Below are 19,559 nucleotides of genomic sequence, written 5' to 3'. Positions count from 1 at the left end.
TTTCTATTTATAGCATTTTATATTTTTTGATTTTGAATTGTTCAGTTTATTTATTTGAGAAATGCCATTACGTTTGATATAAGTTTAGGTTTGAAATTCGATAAGAACATTAGAAATAATATGAAAATTGGGGTATCTTTTATAAAATTAATTTTTTGAATGATTGTGAAAGAACTTACAAGCTTTGTAGTTCGATTTAAATTTGTCAATTTCGACGTATGTCATTTCAACGGATATCAGGGTATTTAATGTAAGTGCCAGGTAATAAAATACGACTGGTGGAATTTCCATATATCTATTACAGGTGAGAAAATAAAACTGGTGGAATTTAAATTGGAATTTTTCATTACTTTTTTATGTAACTCGTATTCTAGCAGAGTATACAATTGCCCAAATATTAAGGAAATCGTGATGAGTTCAGCTTATCAAAACGAACTTCTAATAAATACTACAGCATTCAATATTTTTATAAAACACGTACATCAATCATTTACATCTTACAATGTTTAATAGTAATTTAGCTTTTTATAAATCTCAGTAAGTCTCCGTTTAACATTTACGGTTAAAAATATTAATGGGAAATGCATATAAGATTTTGCAAACGGTATTCACTGTGTGAATTCCATTTATAAGTGTGCAAATATTATAGAAAACGATATGTTTTAAATTGACGGAAAAATTAATTGTGTTTATTCGATCAAAGAAAAACCATATGATTAGCTATATAGCTATAACTATAAACAAAAATCATTAATAAATTGTTAGATATTATATATATAGGAATATATATGATACTATAAGTAATTCTAAATAACAGATCGTTTAACAAAAATGGATAATTATACAACTGTATACACATGCGTACATATATTTTTATTTAATATTTTTATGATTTATTCTCTTTTGGTTTATTGTTTCAGTTATTTCACCATACAATAATAAAATATTTTAAATAAAATAATAAAAAATTTAATTTAAATCAAAATTAGGAAATTAAAAATGTATTTATTTATTTATTTATATACTAAAATATTATTACCATATTTTATAGATCGATTATTTATTTTGTATCAAAAATATGTACCTCTCTATTTAGTATTGTCTACCATTTTTCATAGTTCTAAGAGTACACATTGCACACAAATTTAGTGCTCAATGATTTTGCTCGACGTACCTAGTACGTTTATACATAAACATACATTTATTCATACACCACGTATATCTCTTACTAGGTCTGGTCGGTGGTGATTAAGTTATGAAAGTTACGACACGTAAAAAAAGTTTGTATGTGGATGCCTTGCCATAAAGTATTCACCCACAAGGTATTCAATACCACAAATGATTGTACGTCCCTGCTGCAGGTTACAATTATGCTACAAATGAAGATGCTTATTGTACATAGTGTAAAGGTAAATAACTCGGTTTTCTATGTAACTCAGTCGTTGTGCATGAAATATTTCAAAGGAATGATTATAATTTGTATGTATGCATGATTTCCAACACAATTTAGTTTCGAAACTTGTGATGAGGGATAGGGAAACATGTGTAGTGATAAAATACTGGTCATTTAATATGTTTATGGGAATAGAACACACAATTATAACACTATGGTTTTTCATTTTCTCAGTATACACGCTTGTAGGTGTGTAACAAAAATACATGTATCTATACTATTGCAATCGTAAGAATTGGATCGTGCGAAAAACTAATAATTATCAAAACACATAAATCTGACTCGTCCGTGTGTGCTATGTTTAAATATGTACTCATAACTTATGTGATAGGTATATATATATTTATTATAACCAACGAACTTCTTCATTTTATGAACAGTCTGCAGAAGTAACCTATTTAGATACATAAAAAATACTGAGAAAATATTATTGTTATTATTGCTTTTAGAATCTATGAGCGAACATTTTTTGGTATAATTTTTTCAAATAGTAAATTAAAGCAAAAATTTCACAATGTATAGTTTTTTTGAGTAGAGACTAAACAACACACGTGGTTCGATCAAACGTATACGTTATCGTAAACATATTTTTATTCATTTATCGCTTAAGCATTAAGTTAAATTCGGAATCGTTTTTCAACGTACACTTTTTATGCGTTTCACTACTTATAAATTTAAAAAAATACCGTGCAAAACTCAACACGTGACTCACACGCCCAGGCAATTATTGTTGGTATTTCACTGAAAGATGTATATTTATTTTAACAAACATAATCGTGCAATTGATTGATCATTTTTTCTTTTTTTTTTTTAGAAAATGAACTATCTACGCTACAAGCACAATATGATAATGATATGATATAAAATAATTTTCAAACCGTGAATAACAGTGGAGGGAGGCCACCCAGTGATAGAACCCTCAGAATGATCATTTACGATTATCATAGTGGTTTACGGAACGTATGCAGAATATTACACCGTTTTGAAAATATACATCCGCTGCAACGTATTCGCGACCATCGTCTGCAATTATCGCGCAATAGGCAGTGGCGGACTGGCCCAGGTGGACAGTGGGAGAAATCCATCGGGGCCTCTGTCGTGAGAGGCCCCTTCGTCATAGTGCACTTTAAATAAAAATATATTATATTATAATTTTATATTAAACTATGCTATAGTTACTAAATTAACAATAATGGATAATAACATAATAATACACAATCCTGGGGCACGAATTTTTCTACATAATATTATTAATTACTTGTAATATCGTAGATATATCTACATTTTGCTAATATACCTAATAATCTATAACAAGTATAGGATCTTGATCAATTAAAACTAGAATTTCAACATTTTTCTAAAGTCTACCCAAACATATCTAATCCAGTAGAGAAAAGAACAAAATTAATATACTCAGAGTCCAAAACCGAAGAGAAAATTGACATGGGCACCGAATTAGAAAACAAAGAAGCTGATGGGATCTATAAAAAATATGTTTCCTTGTAAGATTGATAGTGTAAATATTCGTTTTATTTACAATGTTTATTTAATCATGATCAATAATACGAGTATTGTTGTTTATGGTTTCAGGTAATGCAATTTACAGTAACCACGAAAAGAAAAATTGCTCGCATTGTGTCCAAGTTTGATATTTAATTTAAATTTACATATGTCTGCTTATACTACACTATGCGAAACGTATGCATTTTTTTTAACTTTATTAGTTACAGAAGTTATCTATGAACGTACATTTAGTAAGCTAAAACTCATTATAACTAGATTAAGATCAAATTAAAATCAGGAAAATTTGTAGTCTTTGCTTTTAATGTCAGTAAAAAAAGAGCTGTTGGATGAAATAGATGTGTTGTAAGTCGTTAACTATTTAAAAGAATCATCCACCATTATGCATCAAATGTTGAATTTATAAACTTAAATTTAAATAATGAGCATTTGATATTTCATTAATTTATTTATTAACTATTATACTCTATAATTATAAACTATTTATGCGATAATAAGGAATACACTATTTTGTGGTAATAATGTATTTGATGAATTTTTGTGCTGCAATTATATTTAACGTAAAAAAAGACTAAATCAAGCAATCTAGGATTGTTATAAATGTACGTAGAGGCTGTTGAATTTGCCAATCACAAGCCCGGATTAAGGAGAGGGCAGAGAGGGCCATGGTCCAGGGCTCATAACGAATATCAAACAATAGTAGGCCCCTGGTGGATAGTAGGTTTTTCGTTTTTTAACTCTTTTTTAGTTCGTATAAAAAAAAAGTATAAAATAGTATATAGTTTTATGGTTTTGTGTTCAGAGAGTAATATTTTAAATGTAATTAATACCGATGATATAATTAAAGGGTTTGCTTCCCAAAAAGAAAGAAAAAATTATTTATATAAACAACATTTTTATTTTTTTGTATTAAAAAAAGCAAGAAATAAATTTATAAATTAGAATAAATTTTTTTTTTGTTTCTAAAATATATTTATCTGTGGATCATCAATATTTTGATTGTGGTTATGGGCCCCTAAAATTATTTGGCCCCGGGCCTCAAATTATCATAATCCGGGCTTGGCCAATCATAAGCGACAGAGGCGGAAATCCACTTAGTACTCTGGGGGTGCTCAAGTCCCTCCAAAATTAACTTATCAGTAACCTGTGGGAGGGCTTTGATACTCACATTCATCATAAATCTCAAATACTCTGCCAAATCTTTAAAACAAATATTAAAATAAACAGAAACAAATTCATCCAAATAAAAATTTACTTATAAAATAATAATAAGTACATAATATAATCAAGACTTTTATTATATAATAGTAGGTCGAAACAGCACAAATGCACAATGATGACTATATCATTAGTTATCTGAAAAATAAGTACCTGATAAATTGTTGTCTCAGTAATATCTTAATATAGTCATAAAAGATTTTAAGTATTATAAACGATATAATATAATATTGTGAATTATGATAAGTATTACTTATTTCTAGAATATATTGGCGGTGCTAAACACCCTTTTAGAAGATTTTAGTCTATGATGAGTGAGCTGCAAATTTTTTAATCATACAAAAAAAAATGTGAGCTCTCAAATCTTCTCCATCCGGGCCGAAGTACTCTCAGTCCACCCTTGACAATAGGTCGCGTTCGTACGAATTCGGACACGTTATTTTTATTGCATTTATTTTTTATTTTCTCCTTCGTATGTAGATACATGTAGAAGTTCCGATATATTATTATTACATGTCTATATCATCGTCCTTGGGAATATGTCTCCTATGTGAAAAAAACGCTAATTTTCAGTAGAGACAAAATAGTTATTTATCCATCTCCATACGACACTAACTTATACACAAACGACAATACCTCCAATGTGATTGCCAATCATATTTTTATTCACATAGGAGGTATTTATATATTTTTCTAAAACATTATACACATAAGAACTTAAGTATTCACATTGGAGGTATTCCAGAAACGTTTATGATCAGCCCTACACAAGGAAGATTATTTAATTTATATTTCACTGAACATGGAAGAAAGAGCGCATAGGAGTTTTATTAATATTAAAGATTACTTTTTTTCTGAATTTAGTGATATCAAAACCTCAATTTGGTAATATTTCACATAAGAGATTTATTCCTGCGGACGACGATGTATTGAATATTCGATATCGAAACATTGTTTCGTGTAACCAAGCGGCGAAGCGTGTGCGGCATTGCTTGGCAGCACTAGTAGCAGCACTGAATATTATAATATTTGTGTATAGAAACATATATTTTATAACGTCTCAAAAACGTGTTTGGTGTACTTATATATATATACACATACGATTGTATACTGAATTATTATAATGTACACACAATATCGGCGGGTCAGACCTCACATGCACGCCGGCTGTACACCATGTTCAAACGTCGTTACATAAAATATTATTAATAATCGTCGTCGGTGGTGGTAAAAAAAAAACGTCTGCTGCGCACAAAGTCGATATAGGTTCGTTAATTCACCCAGACAGGATACCGCGGTAACTGAGGTATAGCGCACGCACACACACACACACACACACACTCACACGAAAACACAAGTACACACATGTACACGCGTACAAATATAAATATCATGATAATATTCAAACCCGAGGGCGGCTGCGGCGGCTTCCAACAGGACGACATGATTCACTATCGGCGGACGACGAACGGGTTCCCAGGAGTGCACGCATTACGTGTGTGTGTGTGTGTGTATACGTAAACGTACATCAGAAGTTTGCGTGACCATCAACGCCACCGTTTTTTCCTCTTAAACCCCGTGAGCACACCGTGAGTTTCAAGAACCACCCGGACATTGCGTATCGTTATTTTTATTATTATTATCATTATTTTCGATACAATGACTATTTAAAATTATACGCAAGGATACGCGAGACACGTACATAAGTCTAATGCGTATAAATGCTGTCACTCCGTATAATATCGATAGACATTGCCGCAAATCACACACGTAGGTATATTATTCAGTAGGTATTTACCAAATCGGGTCCTATGTGTTTCGATTATGACCTGCGCCGCCTCCGTTCTGTGCATCATACAGTATACAACACATTATACCAGTATGACGTGTATAAATCTATAAACATTTATTTTAAAAGCAAAACGTGTGTGTGTTCGCTTGTCATGCATTAAATCCGCGCGGTTGTTACGACTGAAATCGTTCAACATTCGTTTAAAAATAACTGTTATATTCCACTCCCGGTCTTAGAAAATACCATAATTAATGCACGTATAAAAATATATTCATTTTATTTACAACATCGCTCCACTTCAAAAATATTCTCACGGAAACAATACTACAAATGATAAATGACCGTGCCACGTTCGTGCTCGTTGCATAAAACCACTATGTTATGTTATTTTGTGTGGACAACCAAAAAAATGTTCGGAAAAATATGGAATTCTGCATGAACACTTGTAGAAAGTAATTAAAAACCCTTTGTTTGAGCTAAACGTGAAAATGTTAAAAGCTGATTTTATTAAATTTAGTTGAACACCGACGTTGCCCGGTAAGAAAACTATGAGCGTTCAACTACTTTTGAATGTAACTCGCTGTAGAAGATGTGCCTTTTTAAATATAAGTCACCAGAAATAATGGGTTAACCCGTTACACCTTGCTGTGCCGTTTACTAGATTAAAATATAGTTTTACTGGGTAACTCAGAAACCTTCGCGAGTATGTGTTTAACCATTCCCTAAAGTTTTATCGCCATCGAATGAATGGTTTAGGTAGGCATAAGAGTCATACAGACAAAAATTAATTTTTAAGCATAAATGAATCTACTCGTATAACCCAAACAAGTAATTTATTTTTGATCAGTTCCAAAAAAATCTGTGAATTAATTGGACAAGACAAGTATGGAAATAGAAGGGTCAACTATATAGAAAATATGGACCAGACGGTCAAGATAACGTAAAATAATCATATCGGGGTGGACATCAAGTAGGTAAGGTTAGTTGTAGTTGATAGGTGAGTTAAAGATAAAGTGTCGAAAAGCTCACGTGTATTTTGTTTTTTTTAATTATAATTTTAATCTGCAGTTGGTAATCAGTTGGTAAACCATTTATATTACTTTAGGAAATTTTTTTATCTCTAATCGCCACCCAGAGTGTCTACAATTATAATTTTCAAAGATACAATGAAAACAAAAATTAAATTTTTTCAAAAACCGGTGTCGTAAATTATGTAGTTTTTATAATTTATTGTTCGTTTTTCGTAAATTCCAACGAGACAATATTTCATATCTTATACTTCTTATTAGCTGATTATCGGGCATCCATCTGGTCGAAATCGTGTATGGATACACAGATACACAAAAAGAAACATAGGACAAAATCAATATATTCCTCGTTTCAGTCAGAATATAAGACTCAAGGGGTCTTTATAATATTTTTTTGGTTTGTATATAATTTATATAAGTATTATTTATTGATTACAAAATAATCATAATATAGAAAATCGGCTATTAAGAACTTGGAAGAGTTTATAAACCCTTCAGGTTAGTTCTGAAGTAGACTCAGGAGAGTTTATCACCACATCGGTTTAATAAGATTTAATGAACGGTCAAGAACAAATCTTTTATAGGCCGTTTACTAAGATTGAAAGCCACGATAATTGTTTGCATTTGCAAATTTATAAGTGTGCCAACATATTATGTACAGTTGGCACATAGGAGTACGTTACTTCAGGATAGAATAAACGTGCAATGGCAATCGAGTTTTGAAAACGTAATCATACGAAGTTAAAACTCATTGCCAGTAACATTTCCACCGACGGCACTCAACCATTAAGACTATCGAGTATGAGAAAAAACGCGCGTGTATTTTTCATTTCGTTATTTTTTATGTATTTAATTTTTGTTTTTTTTTTTTCTACCAATATCTATCCATCCGAGGGGTTCTGACTAATTCATGACAAAAGCTTTAGCTCCTCCACCTCCGCGGCGTAACGTGATAATGAGTATGTCAATGAGATTTAATGGTTCGTTTTCCGATCGGTTTATTTGCTCAGCAGTTCGAGACACACGAAGAAAGTTCAATATGCGTGACAATGGGATGCTTCAATAACCGATTTGTCACGCCCGGTTTCGAGGATATGAACATTTATACGTATCGCCGACCGTGTCACCGGACGTTTATAATATGTGTAATTGAATAGCCGTGAGTGTAGACAGTTTCGGGATTGACGTTTTCGACATAAAGAACACATTATTGAAAATCTCGGGTGAACCTGCGCGAGAACGACTATTGGACACTTTGTGTATACACATACTAGCACACGATTTATACGTGTAACGGTGCACGGCCGTGTTTTCGGTATTTCTATTTCATTGAATACAGAACATCCTATGAGATAATCGGTGTACTCAAAATTGTAGGCAAGCATATTACATATAAACGCACACGAATTAAATAAATATAAACATAACTTAAATATAAATATAACTTCTATATTTTAGAAGTGCATATTTCTAGAACTTAACGGTTTAATATATTATTGCACGCGCTTGCACTATCCATATTGACATAATAGGTCACTGTTATTGCACGCAGTTCTAATGCGTAAAGCATCAATCATGTTAACGATTCTGAATCATAAAAATCACGTTTAGTGTCTTGTGCTTGTACCATACGTTTATAGTTCAAACTTACATTTAACACTAAAAATGTACACTGTTGATTGTTGATTTTCATAAATAATATTAGAATATTATACGATGTTTTTCACTTTACCCATTAGATGTATAATTTAAGTTTCGAAAAATTATATATACCTACCTAACCATTGAAAATAGCGATCTTATTTTCAATATTAAAACAGTAGCTAATCAACTTGGCCGACGCCATACGTAAATTAAATTTGTTATTTACGTCGTGATTAAATTGGAACAATTATTCCAATCTATCATGTAATTATACGCAATACAATTGTAATGATGTGCATCATTCGATTATTACTCAACGTGCAACAATATAAATATTTATAGATATAATCATTGACGTAGATACAATTTTTTTCTAGAGGGGATATTTAAAAGTCTATTCATAATATTCTTAGTATATCTTAATACAAGGTCCTATATAATACTATTACATTTAAAATGGTATTATTATTATTTCTCGTATTTAATGAAAATTATTTTGTTACTCAATTTTCAATATATACTTAATGAAAATATCATTTTATTATAATATATAAATTATTTGTTATTTAATAAATTAATTATTAATAAATAATAATTAAATATCATTAAAAAGAAATCTAGAGGGGTGGAAACCCTTTTACCCCCTTCCCGTAACTACGCCACTATGTATAACTATTTAGCATAAATAGTTTGCATATGACTGCTTTTTACATTTATTATTTTTACAGTTCACACATTTCAACCCATAGGTCATACAATTCACAATAAAATGCTGTTATTTTTTAAGTCGGTTCGTTTGAACTTGATTGTTTCTTATAGATATTTGCATGTTGTTCATTATTAATTCTATATTTTATTTTTTTTTAGATTTTTCCGGAAATAAGTTATTAACCGTATCACACTAAGTTATATCTCATCACAAATAAACAAGTTTTTTTCTACAAAAATGATTATTAATACTTGCGAGTGTTCACGCACGCATGTAATTATTTCCGTGGTTGTTATAATATTGATGAAACTTTAAATTAAAATATATTCAGTAGATAACTACAATTTTGATAATATTAAGAATGCGGTTTTTAAAAATTATTAATTTTTTTTTTTTTAATTTTACTTTAAAAGCCTTTTAGGCTCTCAGCAGCTTCAACTAAATTATTCAACCAATTATCAATTAATGTACCTAAATTTATAAATGCTAAGGAACTGTACAAGAATTGATTTAAATATTTTAATATTTAAATTGATTTAACGTAATATTTTATTTAATCAAAAATTCCGGATATATCTATATTCATATCATATAAATTGTACAAATAATGACAAATGGGCGTAACACGTTTCCACCAAAAGTAAACCTTTCCCTTTTTACCAATACTCGTTTCCACCAAAAGTGTATCTTTCCCTTTTCCACCAATATCCGTTTCCACCAAATAAGATAAAATATCTATACTTTTCGTGGGTTTTTCGGATTGATGTAAAATATATATAAATATACACACAATATAGTCAATGTATATTGTATATTTATTGTATTTAATTGTATGTTAAACCGTTATCGTACTTATGCATGTACTTTTATGTCCATTAACCATTATAATATCAAGTGAACAGATGACATAGTTTAAATAGTGCATTACAACTGCGTGTGTGTTAAAATAAAACATAAATTTTAAAAATTTATAATTCTACGATGGCTAAAGTTATCGAAAGTAACAGTGGAAATAAAACACTAGTAATAAATAACTTTAAATTTTTTATTGGATCAGTTAACAAATATCAACTAATTATATATATAGTTACAATTTACATAACTAAGGTATCGTATATCATAATTTTTTATTTAATTCATATTTTTTCATCTTTTTATATCTGACCATTTTTTTAAATAAAATTTAACATTTTCCAACCTATATTGTATATATTATATAATGCCTTTACATTTATTGAATTAATAGTATATGTTAAATAAAGTTATTTCTGTGCTATAGCTTTTAATTTAAGCGTAGTATACAATTTATTTGGTATAAACGTGGTCAATATCTCATTTGATGGAAACGGATATTGGTGGAAAAGGGAATGATACACTTTTGGTGGAAACGAGTATTGGTGGAAACGGGCATCGCCCTGAAAAATATGATTCGATAAATACTACGGTGGGCTAACTGCTATTAAATTAAAAAATTATATTATTCGTATAAATTCACAAATTGCATAAATATGAAATTATTAATAAAATTATGTATTAATATGGGTGTACACTTAACGTAATAATAATGAATACTCTTATGGTCGTATACCTTTTTTCATTAGTGACCATTTCCAACATACGAGTATGTACGCAATACACTTATTGTTTAAATGTTTTTATTGTTTGAAGTTGCATACGTCTTTTCTCACTCCTATGTAATCAAATCCGGTTGTTGATCTGAATACCGTGTAATATTGCAAAATAATAAACTATATTAACATCGCGTACGTTGAAATCATTCAAATTATGATAGATTAAAGATTACAAAGTGCTTTACACCGTATTGGATAACTGTTAAGTAACATACTTTACAAACATATATTGTTATGATGGCTTTATTTTGCTTTGTTATATTACATGATATTGAATTTTATAATGTATTCGCCGCCATTGCGGCAGCTGATTGCGCTTCTCGTTAACGTTGTCGTTATGTAACACTGTACACCGCATTATATCGATTGTTTAGAGAAATTACGACCAATTACATTCGTAATACAGGTACACACGAGTATTCATATTTTTATACGATAGTATATTATTCTCAAAATATTTCATTGCAATAGATACAGTGTGTAACTTCACGTTCGTAATTTTTTGACCCATCATGAACGCAAAAATTTGTTGAATGAAAAAACAGTATTAATAATTTTCATAGTTACGGTAAATTTATATATTGATATACATATTGACTTGTATGTATGAAGTGAGTATGTGTATATAAATATGAAACGGTACAGATATACTCATAATATTAAATGAGTGCATTTACATACATTTTTTTAATCGCAGCAAAAATTATACAAGTGTGCAGTATAAACAGATAATTTTTCCAACACGAAATACTATACCTCGTAGAAAACGCACAAAAATGAATTATTCAATATCGTTAACAACATAATGTAAATTAGCGTACATCCATCTCGTGACAACGAAAATCTGTAGGTCAAAACGTCAGTAGTTAAATAGTAGGTAGGTATGCTTATATATTTGAGCATGCGTCTTACGAGAATTTACTGTTATAAATTTGTGGTGTAATAACGTCTACGTTATTCCAAAAATGTAATGGTGTTGTCACTTAGGGCCATGCTGCCCCCATTGGAAATATTTAATTAAATAGATAGTACACTAGTCGGGTCCCAAGATTTTACAAATACTACTTTTGTTGGTTCCATACAAAAAAAAAAATTCGCTTCTCCTTTATATGTAGACTGCAGACTTAAGACTGTCAGTTACCTATAAATTAGAACATAGGTACGATTTTTTTTTTTAAGTTTCTAATATATGTCATATAATTATTAATTCAAAATTAGAAAATTGGTATATAGTAAATAAATAAATAAATAAAATAATTTAAAAATTTAACACAATTGGTAAAAATTTAAATGATAGAGCTTTTACGAACTCAATCTATTAATTTTTTTAATATTATCTAGTGTATCAATACTTGTGAGTAACAGGTTTTATTGTCTTAGTGGTTGGATCGAACTAGTATGTTATGATTAAGGCTGGGATTTCGATACATTTAGCATTTTTTTTCTGAAGTTTTCTCTGCGATGCTCGTTTTGTTACAAATATGTTTTAGGTATTTTTAAATTAGAATAAGATATTTTATTTTGAAATTTTTTTGCATTTCTGACAATTTTTGATTTTAAGGTCATTTTTCTCATTTTTTAGGGCATTTTAGGGATTTTTAAGTCATTTTTGGTGTTTTTGAATTAAAAATTATAGATTATAGATTTTTTTTCCGACAGATTAATGTTATTGTGTAAGGCAGGGATCGACGACCCGCGGCTCGCGGGTCGCATATGGCCCGCGAATCAATTTTTTATGGCCTGCTCAAAGATGGTTAATTTTTGTGTTTTATTTTTGTTCGAAAAAATTTTTCATAAAATGTTCAATACTATTTAATTTTTTTTTCTTTATTAATAAAATCTAATCTAATCTTTAATAGTTAATGTTTATTCTATATAGTTATATAGTCAGTTTAATCTATAAAATTGTTATTATTATCTAATCGGAGTCGAAGATAATGATGGCTGCACTACTCAGTTATAGGATAAATTAAATATACTTATACAAGTATATTTAAAAATTAAAACCTTAAATATATTTAATATATGTATTTAATACATATGTATCCAATATACTTAATCTATGGTCATAGTTACTTTGCATTTGAAACAATTAGTATTACACCGTGATTACGCCCGTACGTGTCACTGTTTGCGTTTGAAATAGTTTCATTTTACAAGTAAATCCAAACATTATGGCGACTAAAAAATTGTGATGAACATCGTTTTTTTTTTAATAATTCTTGGGTTGATGTATACTTTTTCGTCGTAAACAAAGGTAAGCCATTATATTTAATTTGTTGAAAAATTAAATTTCTTCTTAAAAGCAATTTTTTCCAGTAACATTAATATTTTTTACACTCATATTTCTATGTAAAATAATCAAATATAATAGCAATACAATTATTAGTATATATTATATGTAAAATTTTTTTTTTAATGGGCCCATGATAAACATTTGAAAAAAAAATATGGCCCGCGTGGTTCAAAAGGTTGCCGACCCCTGGTGTAAGGTATACAATGTAAAAGTTACTGTTGATAAACATTTTACAATACAATATATAATAAATATTGTCTATTGATATTATCAATAGACAAACATATAAATGGAGTACAACGAAGAAAACAAATTGAAGAACAAGAAAAAAATATGTATATCTACCAAAAATTGTTGGGGAACAACAGGAGGCACGTTCTAGTGTAACAACAAAGAATATTTTTTTATTTATTAATATATGAAGTAAAATAAAATATTTATGTATAATATACATTGTATATGTAATGTAATTTTTTTTTTAAATTTTAAAAAGCTATTTTAAATAAATTTTAAAGGCATTTTTTTAGTTTTATAAGTTATTTTTGCATATGTCATTTTTCGCGATTTTTAATGACATTAAAATCCTAGCTTTAGTTATGATTTTTACAGTCGGACCCAATTAGTTGTTTATTTGTATCATAAACATTATCTGGGACCGAACTTGGATACACCCACTCATATACCTAGGGAGCACAATCAGAAATAATGGAAGAAATAGGAATGAAATATCAAAACACATATGTCAAGCTAAAATAGGCTTTATCAACAACTTCAAAAACATACTTTAACAACAAGAAAACTGTACATCAAGAAATATTAGCCTAAAAACAATAAAACTTTAAAAATGCATGTATGGAGTATAGCTCTTTATGTGAAACCTTGACAATATCAACAAAAGAACGAAAATAGGCTAAAGTCATTTGAAATATGGTGCTATAGAAAAATATTAATGATAAGTTGGATGTTTTTTTTTTTATTTTTCAATCCGGAGATTTTAACAAATGTTTTACAATAAATGGTTTCTCCATCATTCGCCATATTCTTAAGTTCCCTGTTAGAAATGACTCCTACATAATAATATATAATAATAATATGCAGATTATTTGGCTAATGTATCTCGTCTTAGGTCTTCCTCTTGATCTTGTACCCTCTATCATTTCTTCGGTTATTAAACTATGCAATTCATCTCAATGTCTCAACGAGTGTCCTATCATCTGCCATCTCCTTCTCTTTATAATGTCTATCAATGTTTGTTTTTCACCTATTGTCCTCAGGATGTCTTCATTTGATCTTCTATCAGTCCAGCTTATTCTCTGCATCTTTCTCCAGCACCACATCTCCAGAGCTTCTAACATATCTTTTTCTTTCTTATTAATTGTCCAGATCTCACTTCCGTATAATGCCACACTCCAGACGTATGTTTTTATGAGTTGCTTCTTCGTTACTATGTTCATATTTTTTGATGTTAGTATTTTTCTCTTTTTAAGTTGGATGTATAGAGAGACAAATGTAAAGGTACTGAAAATAATTACAGATGGAAAGTTATTATGGAAATTATGTAGTTGGAAGACGAATCGAATGGATAAGTCATATGATAAATCACACGAAATACTACTAAAACTAATTTTAAAAGAAAGCGTAGAAGGGGACAACCATAAGGGAATATCTAGAGTATATTCAACTGATAATAAAAGACAAAGGATACAACTCATATATAGAAATGAAAAGGAAAGCGAACAGAATGGAAGGTGGCCGTAAACCAAACTACTGATTGAAAGTATAGAGAGAATAAGACAATATGGATAAACATGTTAATCTGTAATTTCTCACAGAATTTACACACACTTCACCGACTGCAAAAAGTCCTGCAACATCAGCCGTTCGGTAAGCTATTATAAACTGGCTAATTTCACCTTATAAATAATGCAATACGCGCATGTATATTCCCGAGGTAAACTTAGAGCGATATATATTTTTATTTTCAAACCACCGTCATTATTATTATTACCTTTTAACGATATGCTTCGCGCACATTAGTCGGTACTCGTACACATGAATACAATAACAATATTAACCACACGCAGCGCACGGAACTCGCGAAGGCAATGTCAAAAGAACGATTTATTATACGTATAGAATTATTATTGCACTCATGAGCGTCATGAGTGCTCCGTTTGACAGAAAGTTGAATTTTAATTTTTGCCCACAAATTCGTGTTTTAAATAAACCGCTCATGGTGCTCCTCTTTTCCGTACTCGAACACGACACGGTCTGTTTACATTATTATACGTATACACGCGTATCCAAATGTAATATGTTTTTTTGAAATAATAAACACGTAATCAAATAATAAATAACAGATCATTACATGTACTTTTATTATACATTACCAATTTATTATTTTGAATAACGAGCGTAGGATATTCAAACGGTGTGTATGATGAAAAAAAAAATTATTCAATTAAAAAAAAAACCAAGTACGTGTTGATGGGTGTGTAATAATCTTCTTTATACGATTATTTAAACGACATGATAATTGTATATTTCGTAAATTTATCTTAATAACCTCGTGTTTCCAATACTGAGGTTGCTCAACCATGTCTTCTATACATACCTAGCTTAAATCGGCTACTACTTTTATCGAACTACCATATAATTTATGCATATATAAGATAATGTAATATACGCGTAACACAGTTGATGACTAAAGCGCTTAGTATACCTTGTATACGTTTCTATAATATTTTTATAGGCACGACACGCACAATACTATGCGCTGTAACGTGTGTACTATTATTATAAACCACAAACGGTACACCTGATATATTATAAACAATTATTATTTTGTTCCTATTCTACTTGTACATAAAAAAAAAATAATTAAAGAATAAATTAAACAATTATTGTATTATTTCACCAGCGTATTTTTTATAAAAATGAATTAACGTATAATTTACGCGAAAACATTTTCATCATATTGTCGAAGCAAAATTTAAACCCGAAATAATAATATTTTATTAAAGTTTATTTATATTAAATTATTATTTTGACTTTGTTGTATTTTTTTTATTAAAATAAAAAAATTCATAATTTTAATTTCATTAATTTGGTTTTCTATACTTTAAAGTTTCGCTTATATCTTTTATTGTATGTGCAAACACTAGAATATTTTATCGTGATGGTAAAAAAAAAATGTAGCTATATAATTTACACATTAAAGCACACTTTGAAGAGAAATTTTTCGTAAAGTTGTTTTAATCATTTTCATTTATATAGTCATATAATATTAATTTTTATTTTGAGAAGATATAGGGCCTAGTGTGTGAATCCATGAACTTCGACTTTTGATTATTTGACTAAAAACTGTATACGTAAAGGGTTTAAACATTTTTCAATGATTTCTATATTCAAAATTACTCTTTTTAATTTAACTTAAATATTATTTACAATGTTTCCATATAGGTTTAGTTTGAACAGAGAAATCGGTCATTGTACAAGACCATACGTGTGGTTATTATTTTATATGTTATGGTTGACGAACAGAATATACACGAAACAGTAGCCACAAAATAATATGCAAATTAGGCAACATTAATAACATTAATAATAATAATAATAATAATAATAATAATAATAAAAATAATAATAATAGTAGTAGTAGCCGATAGACAATGTGAAATACGAGATTATCTTTTACTCGCCTGTACGACATTAACATGTTTATTCGCTCGGCGTTAGTACTGCCGAAGAAGGGTAGGGTGGGAAATCGTTTCGGGTTGACTCGGAGCGTTGAACATAATACTGGTGCCCATGAAAATATGTAATATATTTATACCATTATGCGCAGTCTTACGGGATATAAATATTTTTAAATATTGTATTATAAACAACGATTTACAATAGCTGGTACACACATTACACATGCATACACACACCTTGTTTTCGGGGTAAGTATAACGATTACGAAAATAATAATAATACTCATATTTGTTCTCCGACGAGATGAATTCAACACGCGCGTTTAATAGGTATGGCTAATCGAAATCGACTGTTCTACACACCTAACCGGCTACGCGCAAGTACGTATATATATTATAATAAGAAATAACCCGTTTAGACATGTAAATTTGTGTTACCCCGGTATTTTGAAAAAAAAAAACCGACCGTAATTCAGGTAGCCACGAACAATTTTGTGTGTGTGGGAAGCACTACTGCGGCGGCGGCGAAGGATATCTCGCGGCTATCGTCGTTCGTATTGATATCTATTCCGTGGTCCAGACTCACGCGGCGGTGGCAGACAACCTGGTGGAATATTGCGTGCGCCGAAACGACGACGACGACGTGTTTACAATACACACACACACACACACGTACGTACGTAAGTACGTACGACTCTCACGAAACATAATATACGAAACATTGTTGCGTCGGAGAAACGGTTTTTTTATACGTTCATTATTATTTTATACTTCCGAACAATAATACGAAAACGTCGGACAGACGCACTAACAGACATACCAACAGGCCCTGGGCGTTGCAGGAGTGGAAAATATACAGATTCTGTGTTGGAACAACCCCACCGTCACACGTAAGCCGACCGACACGCGGGGGCGAATATCGTGTTATAAAATCATTACTCGACTGTACGTTTGTTTGAATAGCTGCTGCTCCTGCTGCCGAATGTGTGGGAGACGTATTACGTACCGTGGACCGAAAAGGACCCTACGGTGATAAACGCACACCGAAATCGTTTTTTTTTTTTCTCGTCCGTCCGAACGTGTAATTTACCTATTAACTTTAACGTTTGCCCCGTAGGCTCGTACAAGGAAAATACGGTTAAACGTTTTGTTAACATTATTTATATTATATTATTTTGTGTGAAAATGGTTCACGGTTTAATCGACCGTTTACCCGGTACTACACGTACATACATTTCAGCCGTTTCGAGCAATATAATATATTTAAGGTATACCCACTTAACCCATTTTGTAAGACTTACCGCAAGAAACACGGTTTTCTTTACATATGCATTCATATGTGTGCTTGAAACTCTAATCGTACGAGTTGTGTATGGGATTTATTTTCTACATAATTCTCCACTACATGGTTTTGCCCTACAAAACGTGTACAATACGTTATATTTATTTGATTGATTTTCGTGATTATTATGACAAAATATGTGAAAAACATGACTTTTTCTGAGAGTTACGTACTCGAGTGAGCGTTGTATGAACATTTGAATTACAGTGTAGCACAGTTATAGATATGTGCACTATAGATGAACACGTACATTTTATCACTTACCTTCCTTGGACGTGCGTTTTAACCTTATACCAATCACTTAATACGCTCATTATGCGTTCGTGATGAAGACATTTGTTCAGCTTCATAAGGTATTTTTCATTATTGTTTTTCCATGTCAAAGTGCGCCAACTCCTTTGGTCGACAATCTGTGACATCTCAAACAGTGAATAATCATGTAAAGTTGAAACTCGTCACAAAAAATAATAGGTGAAAATGTTTGGTCAAACACGTCGTGTTCAAAGATTTATACATATATTGAACTTCATAATGAATTACTAACAAACGCCATATCGAAAAAAGTACTATTAGGTATTAAAATAAGCCAGAGTTTGATAAGTTAAAAATATTTATTAATGGTTTGAAAAAATATAACGTAGCTGAAAAATACGTATGAAAAGAATGGACGACATAAAATAACTTTCGAAGTGATTTTTAATTTAAATATTCTTAAAGGGTATTCAAATGTATACGGATTATGAGCAGCGAAAAAAACTGTACTTTACCAACTTCTTTTCAAAATTAATCATCCCACTGAAACTCAAAACTGTCAACTTGACATTATCCACCAGCATTTATTTTTTTACAGATATTCTGTCCTAATTTTAAAATTGGTTGTTACTATTTGGATACAATCACTAGACGTCACTATAATCATTTGTATTCAACCAGAGCCATCAATGGCTATACAAGAGCTCATGAGCGGCCTTTTAGTAAGCTAAGAAAAAGTTGAATAAAAACATCAAAAGCTATGTTACAGCATAAAATTTAAAGTTGTAATTTATATTATTTGGAGCCTCCAGTCAGATGGGAACCCTGGGCACATAAAGACTATGGGAGAAGACAGATCTGTATTAAACTCGATAACACTGGTTTTCAATAGTAAAAATAAAATAACTCTAAGCAACAGTTTTATTGTTGAAAGTTTTTATCGAATTGAATGCAAACGATTAGAATGACATCCAG

General features: G+C 30.3%; 1 protein-coding gene across 1 annotated transcript; it reads right to left on the bottom strand.

The window, feature by feature from the left end:
- Window positions 1-14,479: 14,479 nt before the first annotated feature.
- On the bottom strand, window positions 14,480-18,751 carry LOC112689047. Its single transcript, XM_025562544.1, has 2 exons — window positions 18,597-18,751; window positions 14,480-14,810 (listed from the first exon to the last, which is right to left on the bottom strand). Exons 1-2 carry the CDS (start codon window positions 18,749-18,751, stop codon window positions 14,480-14,482), a joined length of 486 nt encoding a protein of 161 aa, XP_025418329.1.
- Window positions 18,752-19,559: the final 808 nt, after the last annotated feature.

This window comes from Sipha flava, unplaced genomic scaffold (assembly GCF_003268045.1).
Source record: "Sipha flava isolate LNK unplaced genomic scaffold, YSA_version1 41_pilon_pilon, whole genome shotgun sequence".
In the NCBI taxonomy this organism is placed as follows: Eukaryota; Metazoa; Arthropoda; class Insecta; order Hemiptera; family Aphididae; genus Sipha; species Sipha flava.
The sequence above is the reverse complement of the archived record's forward strand: the minus strand, read 5'-3'. Positions and strand labels throughout refer to the sequence as shown.

What these genes read in the sequence shown, in the direction of transcription:
- LOC112689047 (XM_025562544.1), bottom strand. Translation starts at nt 18,751, where the DNA reads ATGTCACAGATTGTCGACCAAAGGAGTTGGCGCACTTTGACATGGAAA. An exon ending in AAAACGCACGTCCAAGGAAG is followed by an intron (nt 14,811 to 18,596) that starts GTAAGTGATAAA and finishes AATTATTTTCAG; the next exon opens with TACCTTTACATTTGTCTCTC.